This window comes from Lampetra fluviatilis, chromosome 38 (assembly GCF_964198595.1).
Source record: "Lampetra fluviatilis chromosome 38, kcLamFluv1.1, whole genome shotgun sequence".
In the NCBI taxonomy this organism is placed as follows: Eukaryota; Metazoa; Chordata; class Hyperoartia; order Petromyzontiformes; family Petromyzontidae; genus Lampetra; species Lampetra fluviatilis.
The window spans coordinates 3,047,825-3,070,586 of NC_136312.1; the positions used below are offsets into that span (position 1 = coordinate 3,047,825).

Here is a 22,762-nt window from a genome sequence, read left to right on the forward strand (position 1 = left end):
CATAACTCTGATCATGTATGCACTGTCCTTGAAGTTGATTGGTCCACACCCGAGACAGCTTTCCTTAGAGCCTAGTCTCACATGGGTTGGACCAGATGACGCCAAAAGGCGCACAACTCAAAGACAATGCACCATCATAGTATGAGAGCTCGGGGTAAGCATTTACACCATTGGAACCTCATTTGCCAGTAAAAAATATAATTGTTTTTTTACCAATCATATTTTTTACTGGCAAATGAGGTACCAATGGTGTAAACGCTGGTACTTGTTTTCACGATGCCGGAGGAGGGTTTCCACCTGCTAAGTACAAAACCCCCGCCAAGAACGCACCGTGACGAGCGTCAGAGCGGAGGGCCCCACGTGTCGTGGAGTGTGGTGCGTCGCTCACCTCGCGCAAACGTAGACTCTCAATGTCCCTCGCTCCTGAAAAATCCCGGACAGGTGGCAACCCCCAGCCCGGAGTGACGATGGGTGGAGAGAACCCTCGGCCGGCCTGTGCGAGTTTGTCGACTTTGGACTTTGAGTCGCGCGCCGCAGCGACGCCCGGCCAGGCGTGAGCCCCGCGTCCGGGATTGAGACGAATGCGAGAGAGCACGTCGGGAGGGGGGGGGGGGATCTGTGTGAGCGCACTGCGAGGGTGACCCCTACGACCCACGGAGGGGTCGCGTGGACTCGGGGGCTCGGAGCGGCGGTGCGGTGGGTTGGACGCAGTGCCGTGATCCCTCGGCGGCCTGGGCTCGCCTGCCGGCCACGAGCAACGATGTCTAAACCGATCCTGTCCACCGCCCCCCCCGCACCCTTTGCCAGCCCTCACTGGTGAGGTATGGTTCACCAGTGTGGTTTAACAACCGCCACAACGTGGGGGAAGCCTTCATCCAGCAGTGGATTGACTCGGGCCGCGTGTCCTCGTTGGGACGTGTTGCTCGGCTCACACCGCACTGACCAGCGTGGTGAAGTATGGCCAAAACAGCCCACCACGGCCGCGTAGGGTGGTTCGTGGTTGGGCGTTCCTGCGGGGGGGAGGGGGGGGGCGTGGGGGAACGCGCGTGGCTCGATCGTGCGATCAGAATAACGCGCGGCACCTGGGGCGCCACCTGGGCGCCCGATCGGCAACGCTTCGAGATGCAATTGCTGATGCAGTCAAACGCAGCAGAGTTTGTTTGTTAGAGTTTGAAACGCCCTTGAATGTTTCCTCCGTGGCAGTGTAAGTCATTGGAACCGGCTGGGCAAGGGGCAGGACTGGTTTTCTCAAGTTCAGCCACGCGTCGGAGTGCGTGGCGGGTGAGCGTGGCGGAGGTGAGCGTGGCGGGGTGAGCGTGGCGGGCTGAGCGGTCGGGGTGAGCGTGGCGGTGAGCGGCGGGGTGCGCGGGAGTGAGCGGCGGGGTGAGCGGCGGGTGTGAGCGTGCGGGGTGAGCGGCGGGGTGAGCGTGCGGCGGGAGTGAGCGTGGCGGGGTGAGCGTGGCGGGTGAGCGGCGGGGTGAGGGCGGGTGTGAGCGTGGCGGGTGAGTGAGCGGCGGGGTGTGAGCGTGGCGGGGTGAGCGGCGGGAGGTGAGCGGTGAGCGGGGGTGAGCGGCGGGTGTGAGCGTGCGGGTGTGAGCGCGGGTGAGCGGAGCGGGTGAGCGTGGCGGGGTGAGCGGCGGGGGTGAGCGGGCGGGGTGAGCGTGGCGGGTGTGAGCGTGGCGGGGTGAGCGGAGCGTGAGCGGCGGGGTGAGCGGCGGGGGTGAGCGGCGGGTGGGTGAGCGGCGGGTGAGCGGCGGGTGAGCGGCGGGGTGAGCGGCGGGGTGAGCGGCGGGTGTGAGCGGCGGGGTGAGTCGGCGGGTGAGCGGCGGGGTGAGCGGCGGGGTGTGAGCGGCGGGGTGAGCGGCGGGGGTGAGCGCGGGTGAGCGGCGGGGTGAGCGGCGGGGTAGTCGAGCGGGGCGGTGAGCGGCGGGGTGTGAGCGGCGGGGTGAGAGCGGCGGGGTGAGCGGCGGTGAGCGGCGGGGTGAGCGGCGGGGTGAGCGGCGGGGGTGAGCGGCGGGGTGAGCGGCGGGGTGAGCGGCGGGGGTGAGCGGCGGGGTGAGCGCGGGGTGAGCGGCGGGGGTGAGCGGCGGGTGTGAGCGGCGGGGGTGAGCGGCGGGGTGAGCGGCGGGGTGAGCGGCGGGGGTGAGCGGCGGGGTGAGCGGGGTGAGCGGCGGGGTGAGCGGCGGGGTGAGCGGCGGGGTGAGCGGCGGGGTGAGCGGCGGGTGTGAGCGGCGGGTGAGACGCGGGTGAGCGGCGAGGTGAGCGGCGGGGTGTGAGCGGGGGGTGAGCGGCGGGTGAGCGGCGGGGTGAGCGGCGGGTGTGAGCGGCGGGGTGAGCGGAGGGGGGTGAGCGGCGGGTGTGAGCGGGCGGGGTGAGCGGGCGGGGAGTGAGCGGCGGGGTGTGAGCGGCGGGGTGAGCGCGACGGGGGTGAGCGGCGGGGTGAGCGGCTGGGGTGAGCGGGCGGTGGTGAGCGGCGGGGTGTGAGCGGCGGGTGTGAGCGGCGGGGTGAGCGGCGGGGTGAGCGCGCGGGCGTGAGCGGCGGGGGTGAGCGGCGGGGTGAGCGGCGGGTGGGGTGAGCCTCACAGCCACAGGTGGTCGCCAGCAAACACGAGGGTCCCCGCCGTCGGCGCAGAGCCAGAGAAGCCGGACGGCAGTGGTTGTGGTGGTGGTGGTGGCGACGGTGGTGGTGTTGGTGGTCATGGTCGTGGTGGTGGCGGTTGTCGTGGTGGTGGTGGCGACGGTGGTGGTGGCAGTGGTCGTGGTGGTGGTGTTGGTGGTGGCGGTGGTGGCGGTGTTGGTGTTGGTGGCGAGACTGCTGCTGCTGCATCTGGCAGCCTGTCGTGATCCCACGCTGTGGAGGCAGCAGCAGCAGCGAAGGAGGCCTGTGGATCACGCACAGATGTTGCGAAAGTCCCTTCCCGTGGCTGACGAGGAAGGTGCCATAACCCTGGCTCGCCAGCAGAAGGCTGGACAGGAAGTGGACTAATTTCCTTTTCTTCCATCTGTACGGGGATCGAGTGTTGCCCCCTTGCGTGCGTGGATTTTCTCCGGTCGGTTTCCTCCTACCTGTACAAACACTCGTACGTTGTGCGGAAAAAACATCTTAAAATACAAACCCAATGAAGGATCCTCCTGAAGAAGCGGCCTTGGACCCGGCGTGGCTCTGCTGGACGAACGAGAAGACGAAGACGACGATGACGAAGACGACGATGATGAAGGGCTCGGCGCGTCGAGTGGGGGGCCCGCGGCTCTGCGGGATCAGAGAAGCCTGCGGCCCGGCTCGCCGTGTCAAGACCATTGCACCGTAGCAAGCGGGTAACGACGAGACAGCAACAACAACAATAGTAAGAGTGATAATGCGATTCGTAACGTGCACGATGCCCTTTAACTCCGGCCAGGTGGCTCCGGGCTAGAGCGAGCGGCTCGCACATCGGAGGGAAGGTTGCGAGCTCGTGGTGTGGGCGGGGGCGGCTGCGAGTCTGACGGTGTAAAAATTAGAAGAATGGGAAAATGCCACGGTATTTGTAAAAAGTGCCGAGTCGAAGCGTTTCGACAAGGTCATGCCCTGGGGGCAGTGAGCTAAGACACGGGCGGCTGATCGCACAGGGAGGGTTCGGAGGGGCACAGACAGACAGCGTTACATGGATGATCGTTGTTGTTGCTTCGTTGCGAAACGTCCAGTCGTTGGGTGTGGTGGTGGGTGGCTGGGTAGTCCGCGTGCCTAGCCACCGCATGCCTAAACAGCCAGATAGTGGGGGCTAAATGGGTACGGTACGGCTGGAGAAGCGATAAAGGATGTGGATCTGAGTGGACTTGTTGATGACCGGTATCAGCGGTGTCAAGATCGGCCTCTGTGGAGGAGGCTCATGAAGGACGCTACTACTGGGCAGTTAGAGGCAATTTTCCTCCAACGAAAGCGGAGGTTACGGGAGTGACACTCACGACGAGTGAAACGCCGGGTGGCTAAAACTCGAGCTGGCACAGTGGGCAGTACAGCTGGTGCATCTGTCCGTCATCTCGGTCAGTCGACCCATGGCACCTGCAGGATCTGTCCCGTAACCTCCTGCTAGCGAGCCTTTGACACGTGGCCTCAAAGTGCACCTAGCCTGCCATAGGCGTCATGGTGACGTCACCGCTACGTAGCGGCGAACGACGGTTGGGGGTTTGTAATGGACACCGATAACTATCTAACAATCTTGGGAACAGGGTTGGGGGATCGCAGAGAGATGGGAGCTAAGATGAGGATAGGCGACACGTTGCTGCTAGGAATCAAGATGCCACTTGTATGAACAGTAGAGAAAGTACGTTTCTGATGGCAAGACATCTCAACTAGAAAGGTCCTTGATGAAAAATGTAAAAGGCTTATATCTGTTCTCACTGTGAAATGATCGTGCAAGGCCATGTATCAATGTGCGAAAACGTGGAAGCGTCCAACCAATGCGGAGTATCCTTGATGACGTAGGTGTCAGAAACTAGACACGGGCGGAGAAAATTAAACTAAAACTGGAACACGTGACCAGGAACGCTTCAAGAAGCGGATTTATACAAATGATGGATTCGATACCATGGTTGGGTGAACGCTGGTGTGGTGATTGTCGGTGAGCGCGAGGTTATCTGTAGTCCTTTGTTATCACGGTCGTCCACGTTTCACTTGGCGGCGTTGTTGTTGTTGTTGTTTGTGTTGTACCTGTCGCTTTGCTGTCCCTGTTCTATTTTGATGGCTCTTGCTGCTCTTGCATCGTTATAATTCACCGTGGTCATTTGTGGTGGTGTTCGAATTCGTAGTTGTTGCTGCAGTATAATCGTGGTTGTGGTATAATTGTGGTATAATTGTGGTTGTGGTATAATAGTGGTTTTGGTTGTTGTGGTTGTTGCGGTATGATCATGGTTGCAGTATAATAGTAATTGCAGTATAATTGTGATTGTGGTATAATAGTGGTTATGGGAAAATTGTGGTTGTGGTTGCGGTATAATAGTGGTTGCGGTATAATAGTGGTTGCGGTATAATAGTGGTTGCGGTATAATAGTGGTTGTGGTTGTTGTTTAGAGTGTCGGCGGCGCCGCTGCTGTTCGTGGCGACGCTCTCCGTGTCGGTGCTCTTCGTGGTGGTGCCGCTGTGCTCGCACGTCGTGCTGCTCGCGCTCGTGCTGGCGCTCGTGGGACTCGCCATGGGCTGCATCGACACCATCGCCAACACGCAGATCCTGCGCCTCTTCCAGCACAACGCCTCGCCCTTCCTGCAGGTGCGGCACCGGCGCCCCGCAGGGGATAGAGAGACTGGGGGGGGGGGTGGGGGGGGCCGCCCTGCATGAGAGGGAGACGCTCTGTAGGCGAGACGGACCCTGCAGGTGCGACGTCACGGTGCAAACAGCCTCGATGGTGATCACGTGTAGAATGACGATGATGACGGCAGCAGCGCTGTCTGTGACGACACCAGCAATGACCCTGGCGACCGCTCCCCCCCGCCCCCCCCCCCAACTCTCCCGTCCAGGCTCTGCATTTCTGGGCAGGCCTGGGCGGCCTCCTGAGCCCTCTGATCGCCGAGCCCTTCCTGTCGGACGACCACTGCCTGCTGACGGCCAACGCCACGGTGCACAACTTCTCCAAGCTGGAGTCGCTGCGCAGCGAGCTGGTGCCGCACCACGTGGCGGCGCGGCACGACGCCGTCGTGCTGCCGCTGAGCGGGCGCGCCGTCACCAACGTGCAGTACGCCTTCTGGATCATGGCCTTCATCAACGTGAGGCCCGGACCCCCAGACCCCCAGCCAGACCCCCCCCACCCCACCCAGACCCCCCCCCACCCAGACCCCCCCCCCCCTACCCAGACCCCCCCCACCCAGACCCCCCCCCCCACCCAGACCCCCCCCCACCCAGACCCTCCCCACCCAGACCTCCCCCCCACCCAGACCCCCCCCACCCAGACTCCCCCCCCCTCCCAGACCCCCCCCCCACCCAGACCCCCCCCACCCAGACCTACCCCCACCCAGACCCTCCCCACCCAGACCCTCCCCACCCAGACCTCCCCCCCACCCAGACCTCCCCCCCACCCAGACGACCCCCCCTCCCAGACCCCCCTCCCACCCAGACCCCCCCCACCCAGACCCCCCCCCCACCCAGACCCTCCCCACCCAGACCCTCCCCACCCAGACCCCCCCCCACCCAGACCCTCCCCACCCAGACCCCCCCCACCCAGACCCCCCCCCCACCCAGACCCCCCCCACCCAGACCCTCCCCACCCAGACCTCCCCCCCACCCAGACGACCCCCCCTCCCAGACCCCCCCCCCACCCAGACCCCCCCCACCCAGACCCCCCCCCACCCAGACCCTCCCCACCCAGACCCTCCCCACCCAGACCCCCCCCCCACCCAGACCCCTCCCCACCCAGACCCTCCCCACCCAGACCTCCCCCCCACCCAGACCTCCCCCCCACCCAGACGACCCCCCCTCCCAGACCCCCCCCCCCACCCAGACCCCCCCCACCCAGACCCCCCCCCACCCAGACCCTCCCCACCCAGACCCTCCCCACCCAGACCCCCCCCCACCCAGACCCTCCCCACCCAGACCCTCCCCACCCAGACCTCCCCCCCACCCAGACCTCCCCCCCACCCAGACGACCCCCCCTCCCAGACCCCCCCCCCACCCAGACCCCCCCCACCCAGACCCCCCCCCACCCAGACCCTCCCCACCCAGACCCCCCCCCACCCAGACGACCCCCACCCCGACCCCTCCCCAACTCTCACCCCGAACCCTTGTCCCTACCCCCGACCTCTCACCCAAGACCCCCCCCCCACCCTGACCCTCCACGTTGTACGATAAGTGTTCCCTCATGGAAGAACGCGTTGTAGAGAAATCTGGTCGCGTGAACACCACGCGTGAAACGAGTACTCGCCGCACCGCACGCGCTGCGTGTGCTGCCCGTGTGCTGAGCGTGTGCCGCGTGTGCTGCCCATGTCCTGCGTGTGCTGCTCGTGCAGCTGCCCGTGCCGCTGGCGGTGCTCTTCCTGATGGTGCGGAGCCGCTGCAGCCAGTGCTGCAGCCAGGAGAAGGCCCCGCTGCTCGGGGAGGACATCTCCATGGACGACGACGACTCGGGGCCCGACCACGACCGACGAGGTGACCCCCCCCCCCTGACCCCCCCCCCCCCACCCCCGCGTCACCACGCCCGCGTGGGGTTAGCGGGTCGCACGGGGATTCCGCACGCTCGTATTCGGGGCGCCCCAATCCGTGTGGGTTTGCAGTCAAAGGTCTCTCCGCACGGCTCGGAAGGGGGCAGCACGCATCTCTGCTGCCCAGGGCTAGGATGGGAAGGGAGGGGCAGTGTCCATCTCTGCTGCCCAGGGCTAGGATGGGAAGGGAGGGGCAGTGTCCATCTCTGCTGCCCAGGGCTAGGATGGGAAGGGAGGGGCAGTGTCCATCTCTGCTGCCCAGGGCTAGGATGGGAAGAGTGGGGCAGTGCCCATCTCTGCTGCCCAGGGCTAGGATGGGAAGGGAGGGGCAGTGTCCATCTCTGCTGCCCAGGGCTAGGATGGGAAGGGAGGGGCAGTGTCCATCTCTGCTGCCCAGGGCTAGGATGGGAAGGGAGTGGCAGTGCCCGACTCTGCTGCCCAGAGGCTGCGAGGTTTCTTAGCCAGGGCACTCTTCATTGAGGTGGTGGTTCGACTCTCAGCCAGGAGTTTCTCAAGGGTAGGCCATTGTGTTCTGGCGTCATAGGCCCCGAGCACCAAACTCGTGTGTGGTTCATCAACGTTTATCGGCGTTCTTGTATTTCCATTGTGTTTTTGTTCTGTGTTTTTATCGTTTGTCGTAGGGCCTACACAGCATGGAATTCTGAACTGTTTCACTGGGCAGAACTTGTCGACAAAGATGATGTCCATCCATATATTGGGAATGCTCATTCTGCTGTTCTCTGAAGGAGTCTTGGTAAGACAACATCATCGCTATTATCGTCACTGTCATCGTATTTGTGGTCATCAATATTACCACCATCATCATCATCATCACCCTCGTCACAATCGTCCTCAAATATATCGTCAACATGGTCACTCCCACAGGCACTGTGCGCGTCGGGAGGAGTGTCACGCGATCCCTGACGCATACGCTGGAGTTAGCACGTGGTGTGTTAGCCAAGACGTGAGCATTGAGAGGGGGGGGGGGGGGGCTCCCTTGCCTGTGTGTGTCTCTGTGCCTGTCTGTGCGTGGGGAGCGGTTGTGTAGTGGTTAGCGCCCTGCGATATGAACCCGGCGACCCGGGCTCGATTCCCGCTCACGGTCAACACCAATGACGATTATCTGAGCCGGTCCTGGGCCTCCCCTAGGTCGACTCAACCTGGTGCGGTGTGTAAACATCGCCACTGGGAAGACAAAGGCGTTCGGGCGTGGTGCTGGCCACCCACCCCCTCGTGTACCGTTCCGGCCTTCATAGGTGCTCGCTGACAACACTTGCCCCTACAGTCTGCTAAGGCTACGCGGGGGTTCTTTGTCTTTGTGTGTGCGTGCAGTCCGAGTTTGCGGGCTTTGTGCACAGCTACTCGACGCACAGCTCGGTGGGCATGCTGCCCAGCGAGGCGGCCTTCCTCAACAGCCTCTTCTGGGGCTTCATCACGCTGGGCCGCCTCGTCTCCATCCCGCTGTCGACGCGCGTGCCGCTCAGCATCCTCCTCTCCATCAACTGGGTACGGCGCATTCGACTCCCCGCAACGTGTGGCGGGAGCGGTGGCGCAGCGGTTAGCGCACTGCGCTACAAACCCCGGCGACCCGAGTTCGATTCCCGCTCGCGGGCAACGCCGGTGACGATGATCTGAACCGGTCCTGGGCCTCCCCTAGGGAGATAAAGGCGGTCGGGCGTGGTGCTGGCCACCCACCGCCTCGTGTACCTTGCTGGCCTTCATAGGTGCTCGCTACCAGCACTTGTCCCAATAGTCTGTTAGGGCTTTTGTTCGTGTCCGTGTCCCTGTGTGTGTGTGTGTCGTTATCCCAGTGCTGTATTCCGATGCTGAAAAATTCCCTGCAAGTCACTCGATTTGGATCACACAGAGGCGCAACATCGCCCCCGACAGGACAACTTTGACAGGGCCCTCCTGAGGTGGAGTCTTGAGACTGGGTTAAAGGATCACAGCGGTGACGATAAGAATAAAGCCAGACAAGGGGGATCTGCGGATTGGTCGATACGATCCGAGTTGGACGTGCGAGTGAGAATTCTGGCTGCCACAGCGAGCATGTGCAGTTGAGCAGTGAAGTGACTCAACAGTGGGGTTGTCGATACCAAGGCGAGAAGGCCTCGCGTTGTGCGAGGAAGGCTGCGGGTCGGTTCCAGTGGAGGCCGGAGCGCCAGGCGGAGTGCCCCCCCAGCTCTGCGCTCCCGCCCGCCCGCTTGCTCGCTCGCTCAGGGCTGTGGGTTTGGCCTAAGAGCCGCCACTACTTACCGATTCAAACGAAGCCGTCTGGAGCCACCGCAGCGTGAGCCAATGGCGCTCATTGTCAGCGGCCGTGTCGCAGCGCTTTGCCTCTGGCGGCAGCTACTGCAGCTGCTGCTGCGATTCGAGCGTGGTGGCCGTGAATGATGATTACCGCTCCTCGTGTGTCCCCGTCGTCCCGTCCGCGTTGGTGCCATCGCGCGGCTCGGCGGCAGAGCGAGCGGCTCGCATCCTCGTTGGGAGTGCGCGGAGGCTGACTTGGCCCAATCATCCCATTGGGATCGATATAATACGTACCACTTTGTGGGGAAGTCTAGAGCCGTTGTGCTATCGATAGACACCTGCGATGATCAGGGTTGGCTACGTGTGGTGTGAAAGAAGTTGAACATTCATACATAAGCTTGCCCTCAACAGAGGAATATGGAATTGCTGTGTGTGTCATCATGCTCGTATGCACACTGTGTGTGTGCACGTGTGTATCATGCTCGTACTCTGTGTGTCTGTCTAGACTGACTGTGTATGTGTGTGTGTAGACGGTCTGGACCACTGGACGGGTTCCGCAGGATTGGAAGGATGCCCTGGTGGTCCCCCTCTTTAAGAAGGGGGACCGCACAGACTGTAACAACTACAGGGGCATCTCACTCCTCAGTGTGCCGGGAAAGGTCCTGGCAAGGATTGTTCAACATTGCCTTGCTAGGCACGCTGAGGAGAGGCTTGCGGAGCCCCAATGCGGTTTCGGGAAAGGGCGGTCCTGCACAGATGCCAAATTTTCTGTCCGTCTGCTACAGTAGAGGTGTAGGGAATTCCAACAAGATTTAATCTCTGCTTTATTGACCTGGTCAAGGCCTATGATACCATCAGTAGGCCTGGGCTCTGGGTTGTTCTTCGTGCTTTCGGAGTCCCTGACCCTCTGCTCACGATCATTAAGGACCTTCATGATGGTGAGCGGGCCCGGGTAAAACTACGTGGCCGGGAGTCAGAGCCATTCCCTGTACACCTTGGGGTGCGACAGGGATGTCCTCTGGCTCCCACATTATTTAACATCTATTTTGACCACGTAGTTCGTGAAGCCTTCAATAGCTGTACCGGGGGAATTTCCATTTGGTACAGATATAATGGGAGGCTGATCGATGCCCAGGTGTGATCAAGGGATGGCTCCCTATTGGTCAACCACGTTATGTATGCCGATGATTTGGTAATAGCAGCTCATTCAGAGGAGGAGTTGGAGACGCTGCTGCTGAGACTGGAGCATGCTACTAAGAGGTGGGGCCTTATGATCAGCCCCACCAAAACTAAGCACCTGCCTGGGTATTTTGTATCATCGGACACTCCACCCCCACAACTCTCAATCGGTGATGGGCCAGTTGTGGAGAGAGTGGAGAGTTTCCCATACCTGGGCAGTGTGCTTATGACCGGCTCCAGTTTAACAGCAGAGGTCTCACTCCGAATCAGTCGAGCGGCAATATCTTTTCATCGGTTGCGTAACGCTGTGTGGAAGCTGCCTGGTCTGTCGCTCCACATGAAGCTTCAGGTCTTCTCGGCCACGGTTATTCCCTCCCTTCTCTACGCTTGCAAAACGTGGACCCCCCCAAATGGAGCAGCTTTGCCGGTTGGAAACATTTAGGCTGGCCTGCCTACGATCCATCCTGGGTTTAACCAGGCTAGATTGTGTGAGGAGCTCACATATCCTTGAAACATCTGGACAAGGTCCCATCGGTGAGCTCCTATGGCAGGCAAGGCTGCGTTGGCTGGGTCATGTAGCCCACATGCCCAGCCACCGCATGCCTAAACAGCTTTTGTTCGGCCGGATCGAGGGGGCTAAATGGGCACAGCACGGGCTAGAGAAGAGATGGAGTGATGTGGTACAGGAGGACGTGAAGCTGAGTGAACTTGCCGATGACTGGTACCAGTGGTGTCAAGATCGGCCTCTGTGGAGGAGGCTCGTGAAGGACGCTACTGGGCAGTTGGAGGCAGTCGCCCTCCAACAACAACGGAGGGCGGAGGAGCGACGCTCACAACAACGAGCGGAGCATCGGGTGGCTAAAGCACAGCAAGTTGGCACAGTAGGGGGCACAGGTGATGTATCAGCCAGTCATCTCAGTCAGTCGACCCGTGGCACCTGCTGGGTCTGCCCCGTGACCTCCTGCCAGCGGGCGTTCATCACTTCACGTGGGCCTCAAGGTGCACATAGCCTGGCACAAGCGCCGTGGTGACGCCACCGCCACTTCGTGGCGAATGGCGGTTGTTGTTGTTGTTGTTGTTGTTTTAGACTGTGTGTGTAGACTGTGTCAGAAACTGACTGTGCGCGTGCGTGCGTGTAGATGGGCTGCGTGGCCTCCTTCGCCGTGATGCTCACCTTCTCGCGGCACCCCATGTCGCTCTACTTCGGCACGGCCGCCTTCGGCCTCTTCCTCAGCAGCGTCTTCCCCAGCGGCCTCGCGCTCACCGAGGATAGCCTCGACTACCGCGGTGCGCACGCTCGCACGCTCGCTCACTCGCAATGGGACCAGTCCGTCCCTCCCGATTTCAGGGACATCGCTTCACACAACAACCCACCACAACAACAACCCACCACAACAACAACCCACCACAACCACAACCCACCACAACCACAACAACAAACCACCACCACAACCCACAACAACAAACAAACAACGACCAGAACAGCCGCCGTTCGCCACTTAAGTGTCAGTGACGTCGCCACGGCGCTTGTGCCAGGCTGGGTGCACTTTGAGGCACTTGCCCCAAACACTCTGTGAGAGGCTACACGGGGGCGCGTGTGCCCACTCCACGGTGCCGGGACGAGTCCGTCCTGGCTGACTTCCCCGACCCCCCTTCAAACCCGCCCCCCCTCGTCTTCGTGAGCTGGCGGCTGCAGGCGCCCAAAGTGGAAATTCCACATGCCTGTGGCGAGTGATGGTTGTACCCGTAGGATGATCAGTGCTTAGTCCTACAGTGTGGTACTTATTCTATTGGTGGAAAGCCATATAAAACTTGACCTGCCTCCCCACCCACCCCCCCCCATCTAGGTTAACTCAGCCTTAAATGAGTACCTGGTGTGGTGAGTAAACACAAGCAGTGAGGAGACCAGGCAAAGTTCAGGCCGCGCCATCGACCTTGTGCGCCATCTGGGCCTTCGCAGGCCCTCGCAAGCAGCACCATCGCATCTGTGTGTGCGTGTTCGGCTAAGGGTGCACCTGGCCTGGCACTTGCTGCACTGACAGTAATTATTGACCATACTTCACCACGCAGGTCGGTGTGGGTTGGTGAAAAGGAGCGTCACTTAAATGTCAAACGGCCGGTGCTTCCACTACTGACGTGCCTGTGTTTGTAGGTTTGTGTGTCTGCGTCCGTGTGTGTGCGTCCGTGCGTGTGCACGTGCGTCCGTGTGCGTGTGTGTGCGTGCATGTGCGTCCGTGTGTGTGCGTCCGTGTGTGTGTGTGTGCGTGCGTGTGCACGTGCGTCCGTGTGCGTGTGTGTGCGTTCGTGTGCGTCCGTGTGTGTGCGTCCGTGTGCGTGTGTGTGCGTGCGTGTGCACGTGCGTCCGTGTGCGTGTGTGTGCGTGTGTGTGCGTCTGTGCGTGTGCGTCGGTGTACGTGCATGCGAGCACTGAACACAAATTGTAACGACGACCCGCGATTGTGTCCCCCCCCCAGGTTGCGCCACCACTCTGCTGGTCACGGGAGCGAGCGCCGGAGAGATGTTCCTTCCCGTGATCGTGGGAACGGTGAGTGAGCGCTCCCCACTTGCGCTACCCGCCCGGCCCTCTCCGCCCACGCTTGTGCCGGGCTACTGCCCGGCTGGCCCAGTGCTTCCACATCAAGGCGGGGTGGGGGGTGGGGGGGTCCCCCCTGGGAATGCGTTGTCTGGGACGTAGTCGTTCCGTGGAACCCCCACACCGCCCGTCGTGTCCCTCCACTGCTGGATGAGGCCACTTCTCACGTCTGGGTGAACCATATTTTCACCCGCTGGTCAGCCTGCGTTGGTGGGAGCAAAGCCATTGGGAGCATAGACGTGCAGCACAACAATGGACTTTGCTGCACCGCCCCCTGCTGTCCACAATGTAGCACCGCAGCAGCAGCAGGAGCCGCCTGTAGTGACTTGCGGTCGCCCATCCGAGCACGATCCGGGCTGAACCCTGCTTGGTGACCCGAGGTGTGATGAGATCGGGCACGTTCCTGGTGACTTGGTCAGGATGTGGATCCAAACTTCTCACGCTGCAATCTCCGTTGTTAAAGCCGGGTCTGTTGCGAGCGTCGGCGATTGTCTTCCCAAATAATCGTGCGATGGGACTCGTCTCTTGTGGTGGCCCTGAGCAAAGTGGTGGAAACTCCACGTTGCTGTGGAAAGGGCTAGTGTCTATAGGATGACCACTTGACTTCCCACAATGCATTACTGATTGTATCTACCCCGGTGCGATGTCGAGCTGAGTCGACTTGAAACAAAATTGCGAGTTGAGTGCTCCAGCCACCGCAATGTCAGCAGATTGAATCGACCCTTTGTCCTTCACGCACAACTCATCTTCAAATCTAAAAGGGTTTCCCCCCCCCCCACCACACGGTCTACACTGTACGTGTTTGCACCGACTCCGAATCTCGCTCCCCCTTGAGCCTCGAGGATTTTATTCCCCACAACTGGCAACGCTGGTCTGGCGCTCCGTGCAAAAACAGCTCCCGCTCGCTTTATTATGGTTCCACTGGGCTTCCTTCCCGCCCATAGCGTCGCTGCTTCCTGGTTTTGTGGCCGCGGTCCGAAGAACAATTGGATGCTCGGGAAAGTCGCACTTTCGCGGTTCCCATCATAGCGAGGCGCCGAGGTTGTTCCGAGCCGGCGTGGGCAGAGGCCCGTGGAGGAGGCATCGCGCACGCGGCGGGCACGAGCCGCACGCGTCGCTTGAGTTGCGCGCCAGCGTTACGCGACCGGGCGCAGGCGGCGGAGGTCCCAGCTGCTCTCTCGTGGCTGGAGCGTCGCACGCGACAACGTAACCCAACAAACGGGAGTTGTCGACAATGTGCGTTCGTATTCGGCACCCTTCACGACCTGCAGAGGCAGCCGCCGTGCGCTTGGGTTTAGACACAAACGAGTTAAACAAATGTAGCCCTCTCCCAAAACTGATGTCGTAGTTCAATTTTTGCAATCGTCCACACCTCGATACAACTGCTGCGGAGCTCGGCTCAACAACGAAAATGCCATAAGTTTTTTTCCCCCCCCCACGATTTTGCCCAAGCTGCGACGTTGGGGGGAGGGTCGCACTGCGGCGGGCAGAGCTCTCCCGGCACAGCTGTGAGATTTGGGCTCGAATCCTGGTTGGGGGGAGGGGGGGGGTCATCTCTGCCCATCATCATCCATCTGGCTTCAATATAAAGAGTGCCACTATGAAGAGGAGTCACCATTACATTTTAAGTGTCAATAGCTTGTAATAAATGTACACTTAAATTCTCAGTTTTGCAGTTTTTATCACAAATAAAATTAAACAATCTACTGGTACCATGCTGAATCACAGGGCACATGGGCTGTTTGTACTTCGTAAACAAAAGTGGTGGAAATTGCACATTCATATGGCAGAGCCAGTATGTTCCTACGACGACCAAAATCGACTTCCTATGAAGTGGTTCTGATTTTATCGACCCTGTAAATCATGATGGGCTGAGCTTGCGCTGACCAAAATTTGACCTCTTGACTTTTCCATGTATGAGCTGAGTGCTGCTTTAGCAACCGCAGTGCACCGCAGACAGATGCGTAAACACTTAAACGGCAACGTTAACGCGATCCACGGTAGTGTCTCAAGATTGTAATGTGATTGGTTTATTGAAAGACTTCTTGGGCCACATTTCATTTGAAAACCAAAACGCATCCAAGCGTAGCAAGCAGCAGCAGTTCACCGCAATCCTGCTAAACGAGAGCCATGGCCGCCGCCGTGAGACGAGGCACGTTCGTTCGTAGCGCGGGCGTCACCCGGCCTGGCGCAGGGGAACCGGTGCATCATGCGCTGGGCCGCTTGTGGCCCAGAGGTCGCAAACGGGTTTTGATTCCTTACCCGTACCCGGCCGCACCAGGGTCGCAAATGGGTACCCGTACCCTACCCGTACCCTACCCGAAATGAGTGACAAACGGTTATTCACAAGTGACTCACGGCCTACCCGTACCCGTACCCGGCCGCACCAGGGTCGCAAATGGGTACCCGTACCCTACCCGTACCCGTTCTCTACCCGTACCCTACCCGAAATGAGTGACAAACGGTTACTCACCAGTGACTCACAGCCTACCCTTACCCGTACCCGGCCGCACCAGGGTCGCAAATGGGTACCCGTACCCGTACCCTACCCGAAATGAGTGACAAACGGTTACTCACCAGTGACTCACGGCCTACCCTTACCCGTACCCGGCCGCACCAGGGTCGCAAATGGGTACCCGTACCCGTACCCTACCCGAAATGAGTGACAAACGGTTATTCACAAGTGACTCACGGCCTACCCTTACCCGTACCCGGCCGCACCAGGGTCGCAAACGGCTACCCGTACCCGTACCCGGCTGGGTACGGGTAGCTGGGTATCGGGTAGGGTACGGGTATTGGGTACCCGGTTGCGACCTCTGTTTTGGCCCCTCGCCACAGACGCCTCGCGACGGGGGGCTGCGTTTCAGTATTGTTCAAATGGTTATGATACGGCGGCGGCTGCTGGCGTATTGAAATGCGGTCGGTTATTTTCCCATAAATAACTTGCTGGTTTTTCTTTTTTTATGCGAAGCTTTCGTGACTGCAAAGATTCATATTCTTGGTTCTTTCGGTAAAGTCACGTAGAAGGGAAATAATAAAATAATGTAAATATAAAACAATACAAAATTCTCACGACGGTTCGACTGCAACACAAGCAATCATCATCAGGTGTGAAATCCACAGCAAGAAAATTTGAATTTCTTTGTTGGTCTTTGTTATTTTGCTTTTAACTTGAGAACCAAATGCGTCTAGTAATCCCAAGTCCCCTGCGTGCCCGGTTTGCCTTCCTGTGTGTGTCGGCTGTGCGGCGGTGGTGGTGGCGGTGGGACTGCTGTAGCCAGTAAAGCAACAGACGCTATTGGCGGAGTGCGCTTGTTTTGCGGTGTAGAGCTGTACCACAATGTCTCGCGACGCAGACCCCGAGCCGCCTGCGAAATGATTATTTCCAACGTCTCCGTTCTGTACACTATTGTTTGGCCAGTACTGGAAAAGGAAAATAACTCGACGCAGACGATAATAATGCACGGGGAGGCACATGCATCACTTATGGGGGCATATCTGATGTCCGTGAAATAATTGTGATTTTGTTCTCGAGAGAATAGGCGATTGTCCCGTCGTGCCTAAACAACAATCAGGGCTAGATAACAAACGGGCCGAGATAAGAATCATGCCTCACTCTGCTGTGACGTGTTTGTGTATTCACGTGTTTCTATAAACGTTAAATCGAGCGATCAGGGCACCACTCGCTCATCACTGTGTGTGGCTCTGAGCCAGTGATAAAACACTCCACACTCCCATGGCAGGAGCCCTTCCCACGATGGAACTTTTCGCTCTTGACTTCCCACGATTGTGATCGCCTGACTGGAAATCTGAAGGTTGCAAAAGTTAAATCCCTTTTACAGGTTGAGTCAACAACCCATCACTATCATCGTCATCATCGTCACCAGCGTCACCATCTGAATCTGTGGTAGACAAAATGAGTAGCACTTTACAAAGTCAACATTGGTTTCGATTTAAAGCTTTCGTGACTGCAGGGATTCATCTTCTTGGTTCTTTCGGTAAAGTCACGTAGAAGGGAAATAAAAAAAAATTAATATAATAAAATAAATTTATTATATCTCTTATAATGTTTTATTTTTTTTATTTTATTATTTCCCTTCTACGTGACTTTACCGAAAGAAGGCTGTAGCTCCGGCCATAGCAATGTGGAATTTCACACGATGGGTTCAGGGTTGCCAGCAGGAACGAGAGTGGCACCCCCAGCGGCCGTGTGAACAGGGATGCGCTTGAGCTCACGAGCGTGACGATCGAACGGGTCGCAGGGGAATGACTGTGAACCCTTTGTCGACGCAGATCATTGACCAGCAAGGTTACGGGATCTTCCTGCCCGCTGGGCTGATCATCTGTGTGCTGGGGCTGCTGGCCTTCCTGGGCCTTATCGCGTGCCGACGCTTCTTCACCTCGCATGATGAAGATCGCCCTCACGGTAGGCGTGACTGCGTGTCGATGCACGGGTGTGTATGTTGCGTGTATGTTGGAGGCAGTTGCCCTCCAACAACAACGGAGGGCGGAGGAGTGACGCTCACAACAACGAGCGAAGCGCCGGGTGACTATAGCACAGCAAGTTGGCACAGTAGGGGTCACAGGTGGTGCATCAGTCAGTCGTCTCGGTCATCTCGGTCAGTCGACCCGTGGCACCTGGGTCTGCCCCGTGACTTCCTGCCAGCGGGCGTTCGATACTTCACGTGGCCTCAAGGTGCACATGGCCTGGCACAAGCGTCGTGGTGACGTCACCGCCACTTAGTGGCGAATGGCGGTTGTTGTGTGTATGTTGAACGCGGGTGGAGTTTAGCGGAGGGGAGCACGGGAGGGCAATGCCCTGCCCAAACTGGACACCTTCATTAATTTATTTTGAGTAGTTTACAATCAAGATTATAAATACATGTATTATATGCATCGGCGATTCCTAATCCGAGGGACAAAGTGAATCCCTGCCATCCCCGCCAGATCTAGAAGTCAAACTCTGCCCATGATGTTGAACTTCTTTTGCACCGTATGTAGCCAAGGGGCCGTCCGTAAATGACGTCACGCGATTTAGGACGATTTTTGACCCCCCCTCCCTCGTCACACGGCGTCACAAAAAGTGAGACCCCCCCCCCCTCAAATGTGACGTCACAAAGCTCTGCCCCCCCCCCCCAAAATGAAACATGCTTCAAATCGCTTTAAACTATTGTCATTGTAGTGCGTATTTAATGTGCCGCTGCACTCTGATGTTGTAGGAGACACCATTTATCAAAAAGTCTATTTAATTAAGTAGAACGTGTTCACTATATTTATTTAAAGTTGCGCATTTTGATGTGACGTCACATTTCTCAACCCCCCCCCCCCCTCGTCACACATCGTCACAAATGTCTGACCCTCCCCCCCACCCTAGGTGCGTGACGTCATTTATGGACGGCCCCCAACCGTGATAATCTGAGGTGCACTGTGTCATTTATGGAATATGGATTTCCCTGTGTGTGTACACACATGCCCAAACAATATAGCCATCAGAAGACTGTTGGGGCATATTGTTGTTTGCGAGCACCAATGAATGCCGACACCGCACATACAGCACTTTTCCCTCCGATCAATGAAAGGTTACTCGAGGGGTCTTTGTCTGTTTGTGCAGTGTGTGTGTGCCAGTGAAGGGTGTGCATGTGATTGAACAGGTGATACTGTGTGTACAGTGGTACCTCGGGAGACGTAGTTAATTCGTTCCAGAAGGTAGGACTTATACTGAAAATGACGTAGACACCAAACGCATTTTTCCCTTAAGAAATGAAGGGAAAGGAAATAATCCGTTCCAGAGTATAAGAAATGATATTAAATATGGCATATTATACATTAATAGGGTTGTATAAAATAATTTAGACACTACTTATTACTAAAATGCATACATACATTAAAATAAATGCATAAATAAATTATATATATTTAAATAAAAATACAATTTAACGTCACTTTACCTTGCTGAGAGGAATTGATAGCCTACGAGGATGGTGGTGAGGAAGGGGAGGAGTCGTGAACGGGGTCTACGCGGGTACGCGGTGACTCATTCCGACCCATACAAGTTCTAGCAAGCGTGTCGTATCCCAAGCAAGACGTCGTATCCCAAGCAAGACGTATCCCAAGCAAGACGTCGTATCCCAAGACATTTTCTCTCTCGTCAAAACACGACGTGTACCAAATTCGACGTATTCCAAAGCGGTCGTATACCGAGGTCAGGGTTGCGATTTGCGCTCCAATTTCCGCAAACATGCTGTTTTCGACCGCATTTCGCGGTAGTTTCTGTGACCCTCTTCCGCACAAATTTCCGCAATTTGCGGTGATTCCTGGGAAGACTTCCGCAAATCGTGACTTCGATTCCCGCCTATACCGGTGCCGTACTCGCGCGGTTGGCGCACATATCTCGCGTCTACCCACTTGCCTCTGCCGTAGCTACTCTATACCTCCTGCAAATAAATACACTTTACTGCTAACGATAATAGCTCATAACATCACACACAGATTCAAAAATGAGCAGCACCCCCACCACCAAGAGCAAGCCTATCGTCCTCGAGCGCTGGTTCCTCGGCCGCCTGTGGCTCATGTACGACGAGGAGAAAAGCGCCTTCTTCTGCACCACGTGCTCTGCCGCCGGGCCGAGGTCGTGCATCTTCCACAAGGACAACAAGGGATATACCCCGGGCTTCTCGGGCAAGTTTTCCCTCGACCGCATCGTCGACCACGGCGACAGCGTCGGCCACCTCAAGGCCGCCGAGACGCTCCGAGCCAAGTCGGCCTTGGAGTTGGCCTTCCAGCGCAGCGGCGAGCAGGAGCAGAAGAGCATGGGCGCGGCGGCCGGCGAGTCGGGCGCCGCCGACTACACGCTCTGGCATTCGCACGCGCTGCGGTGCGGCTACTTCATTGCCAAGCACAGTCTGCCCTACTCGATGATGGAGCACATCTGCGGCCTCGTGCAGACCAGCATCAACTCGTATGCGGGCAAGCGGCCTTCTCCACTGCCAGCGGTACCTACGGCTCATACTGCTCGCGCGACAGCGCAGTCGACATGGTGGAGATCTGCAGCACGTCCATCTTGGAGAAGACCGTGCACGAGATGCGCGAGGCCAAGTTCTTCTCGATCAGCTGCGACGAGAGCACGGACGTGGCATCTAGCAAGAACGCCGTCGTCATGGGCCGCTACGTATACTGCAACGCCATTTGCATCCGCATGCTCGGCGTCGTCTCCCTCTCAAGCGGCAGCGCCAAGGCCGTCTTTGACGCCATCATTGAGCTGCTCGATGGCCGCGGCCTCGACATCGAGGACCTCATCGGCTTCGTGAGCGACGGTGCGTCCGTCATGACGGGCTGCAACACGGGCGTCGCCGCCCGCCTCAAGTTAGTAGTTCCACGTTTGGTTTCGGCACATTGCCCAGCGCACCGTGCTGCTCTTGCGGCAGAAGACGCTGAGAGCGAGTACGAGGAGGAGCGCATGCTCGTCGTCGCGGGCATCTACAACTACTTCAAGAGGTCGCTCCCGCGCCAGGAGCTGCTCAGCGCGGCCATGGACAAGCTCGGGGCCCCGCACCTCAAGCTGCTCCTCGGCGGGTTCACGCGCTGGCTCTCGTGCGGGCAGTCGTTGCACAACATGCACCGCCTCGCCCAGTCCGTGGCCGAGGTCCTCGCGGACGACACGAGCTCCGTCGCCGCCGCCAAGTACTACAGCTACTTGCGCTGCGTGGACTACCACGTCTGGATCGCGCTCATGTCGGACGTGAGCGGCATCCTCAACATGCTCAGCACGGCGCTGCAGGCCGACGACATGCACATCGTGAGCGTTGGAGGCATCGTCGCCGCGACCGTCCAGCAGCTGCGCTACACCTTCTTGACCACTTTGACGCTCGACACCGTCTCGACACCGGCGCTCCTCGAGCTCAACGAGCGCCTCGGGGGCAACGTGCAGTCCGAGGACGAGGTGGCGGCGACCTTTCGCGCCGGGGGCGAATACGTACAGCGCCTTGTTGCTCATCTCGAAGAGCGCTTCCCAGAAGAGACGCACTCCACGGTACGGGCGCTCGCCATGCTGTACCCAGACGAGATCGCCAAGGCGGCGCACATCCAGACCTTTGGCGTGCACGAGATCGTCGCGCTCGGCAAGACCTACCTGCCGGACGCCTCCTCCTCCGAGCTCGTGACGGAGTACAACCACTACAAGTACTTTGCCATCGGCAGCTTCCGCGGCGTCGGCGCGACGGAGATCCTCAAGGTCGTGTGCAGCAACTCGCACATGCAAAAGTCCCACCCCAAGATCCTCACGCTCATCAAGATCGCTGCGACTTTGGCGCACGGGTCTGTCGACTGCGAGAGGGCCTTCTCTCTGCAAAACAACATCAAGACCGAGGAGCGGTCGCTCCTCACGTGCAAGCAGTTGAACGCGCTTATGGTTTGCGCCCGCGACGGACCAAAACTCAGCAACTTTGATGCCGAAGACAACATGAAGCGCTGGAAGAATGCGAAGAAGAGAAAGTACATTTGCTCGTAATCACGGCTCTGCATTTGAATAAAGTATGTGGTTCTTGTGCGGAAATGCGGAAATCATATATTCATTGCAATCAGTAGCTCAAAGCCCTGCGTGATGTTGGGCCTTGCATATATCCTTTCCAATAGAACGCATTAACGTGTTGTTAAAAGCGCGCGGTCACAGGAGTAGTCTTTTCACCGTTTGCGGTTGACATTAGCAGAAATGCGGGAAAAATTGAACCCTCCTTCTGCATTTTCCATGCCGAAATCGCAACCCTGACCGAGGTGTGACTGTATGTGTGTCTGCGCATATTCAGCAGATTCCAAGGTGGAACCTGGCGGCGCAGGCATGTGAGACACCCACGCCGGCGTTGAGGTTCACTGCAGTTGGGACGCTCCACCGTGCTCCCTCCCCATCGCACGTCAACCACGTGGCTTCTCTCTCTCGGCACCCCATGGGAGAATTACACCTATCTCACCTCGTCCCCAGCATCAACCAGAAACGTAACATCCTGTAGTGATCCTATAGCAATCCTTTCTCGACATATAGGTCCATGAGTACAATGTGTGGTGTAGAGACGCGTTAGGGATAGTGTGTGGTCTATTTGATAAAGTGCTGTGCAGTGTCAATCCATCGTTTTCGATCACCTTTCCTATGGCTTCTAAGCCTTGACCCCTGAACAGAAAGAAACGAGTCACGTTTGGATGCAATATATTTATAAGACTTCCTACCAAACGTTATGTACATACATTTTTCCCTAAATAGACAAAAAAAAAGGTTCATACCCTATTTTCTAATGTGTACATTCATAGAGATAACTATTGAATTTGAAATCTTTCCCCGTGAAAATCTCAAGGCTATTTTTCAGAAGAGCCCTGCCCAAGATGTTTGCCCAATTCCAGTTTTGTTTTGTTTTCTACAAAGCATACGAGAGATGGACACCCTTGCCTTGCCACGCGCATGGCACATGGTAGGACATGACAAGCCCGCTTGCTGTACTGCTCACCGCTGGCACCACCTCGTTTATCAACAGGGGTGTGCCCCCCACGTGGTCCGTCGTGTCTCCCATCCCCGCGTGCTCCACCAACCC

General features: G+C 58.1%; 1 protein-coding gene across 2 annotated transcripts in view; it reads left to right on the forward strand.

The window, feature by feature from the left end:
• SLC60A1 (solute carrier family 60 member 1) overlaps window positions 1–22,473 on the forward strand; it is a 36,804-nt gene extending 14,331 nt beyond the window's left edge. The window contains exons 3-11 of one of the 2 annotated variants that reach the window (XM_078874275.1): window positions 5,048–5,243; window positions 5,492–5,737; window positions 6,974–7,112; window positions 7,807–7,919; window positions 8,498–8,671; window positions 11,734–11,881; window positions 13,069–13,139; window positions 17,481–17,613; window positions 21,989–22,473. In XM_078874275.1, the coding sequence (XP_078730401.1) occupies window positions 5,048–5,243; window positions 5,492–5,737; window positions 6,974–7,112; window positions 7,807–7,919; window positions 8,498–8,671; window positions 11,734–11,881; window positions 13,069–13,139; window positions 17,481–17,613; window positions 21,989–22,026 (1,258 nt within the window). In that variant the 3' untranslated portion in view covers window positions 22,027–22,473. The remainder of the gene's footprint in view (window positions 1–5,047; window positions 5,244–5,491; window positions 5,738–6,973; window positions 7,113–7,806; window positions 7,920–8,497; window positions 8,672–11,733; window positions 11,882–13,068; window positions 13,140–17,480; window positions 17,614–21,988) is intronic. The other variant, XM_078874276.1, reaches the window with a different exon arrangement.
• The last annotated feature ends 289 nt before the right edge of the window (window positions 22,474–22,762 follow it).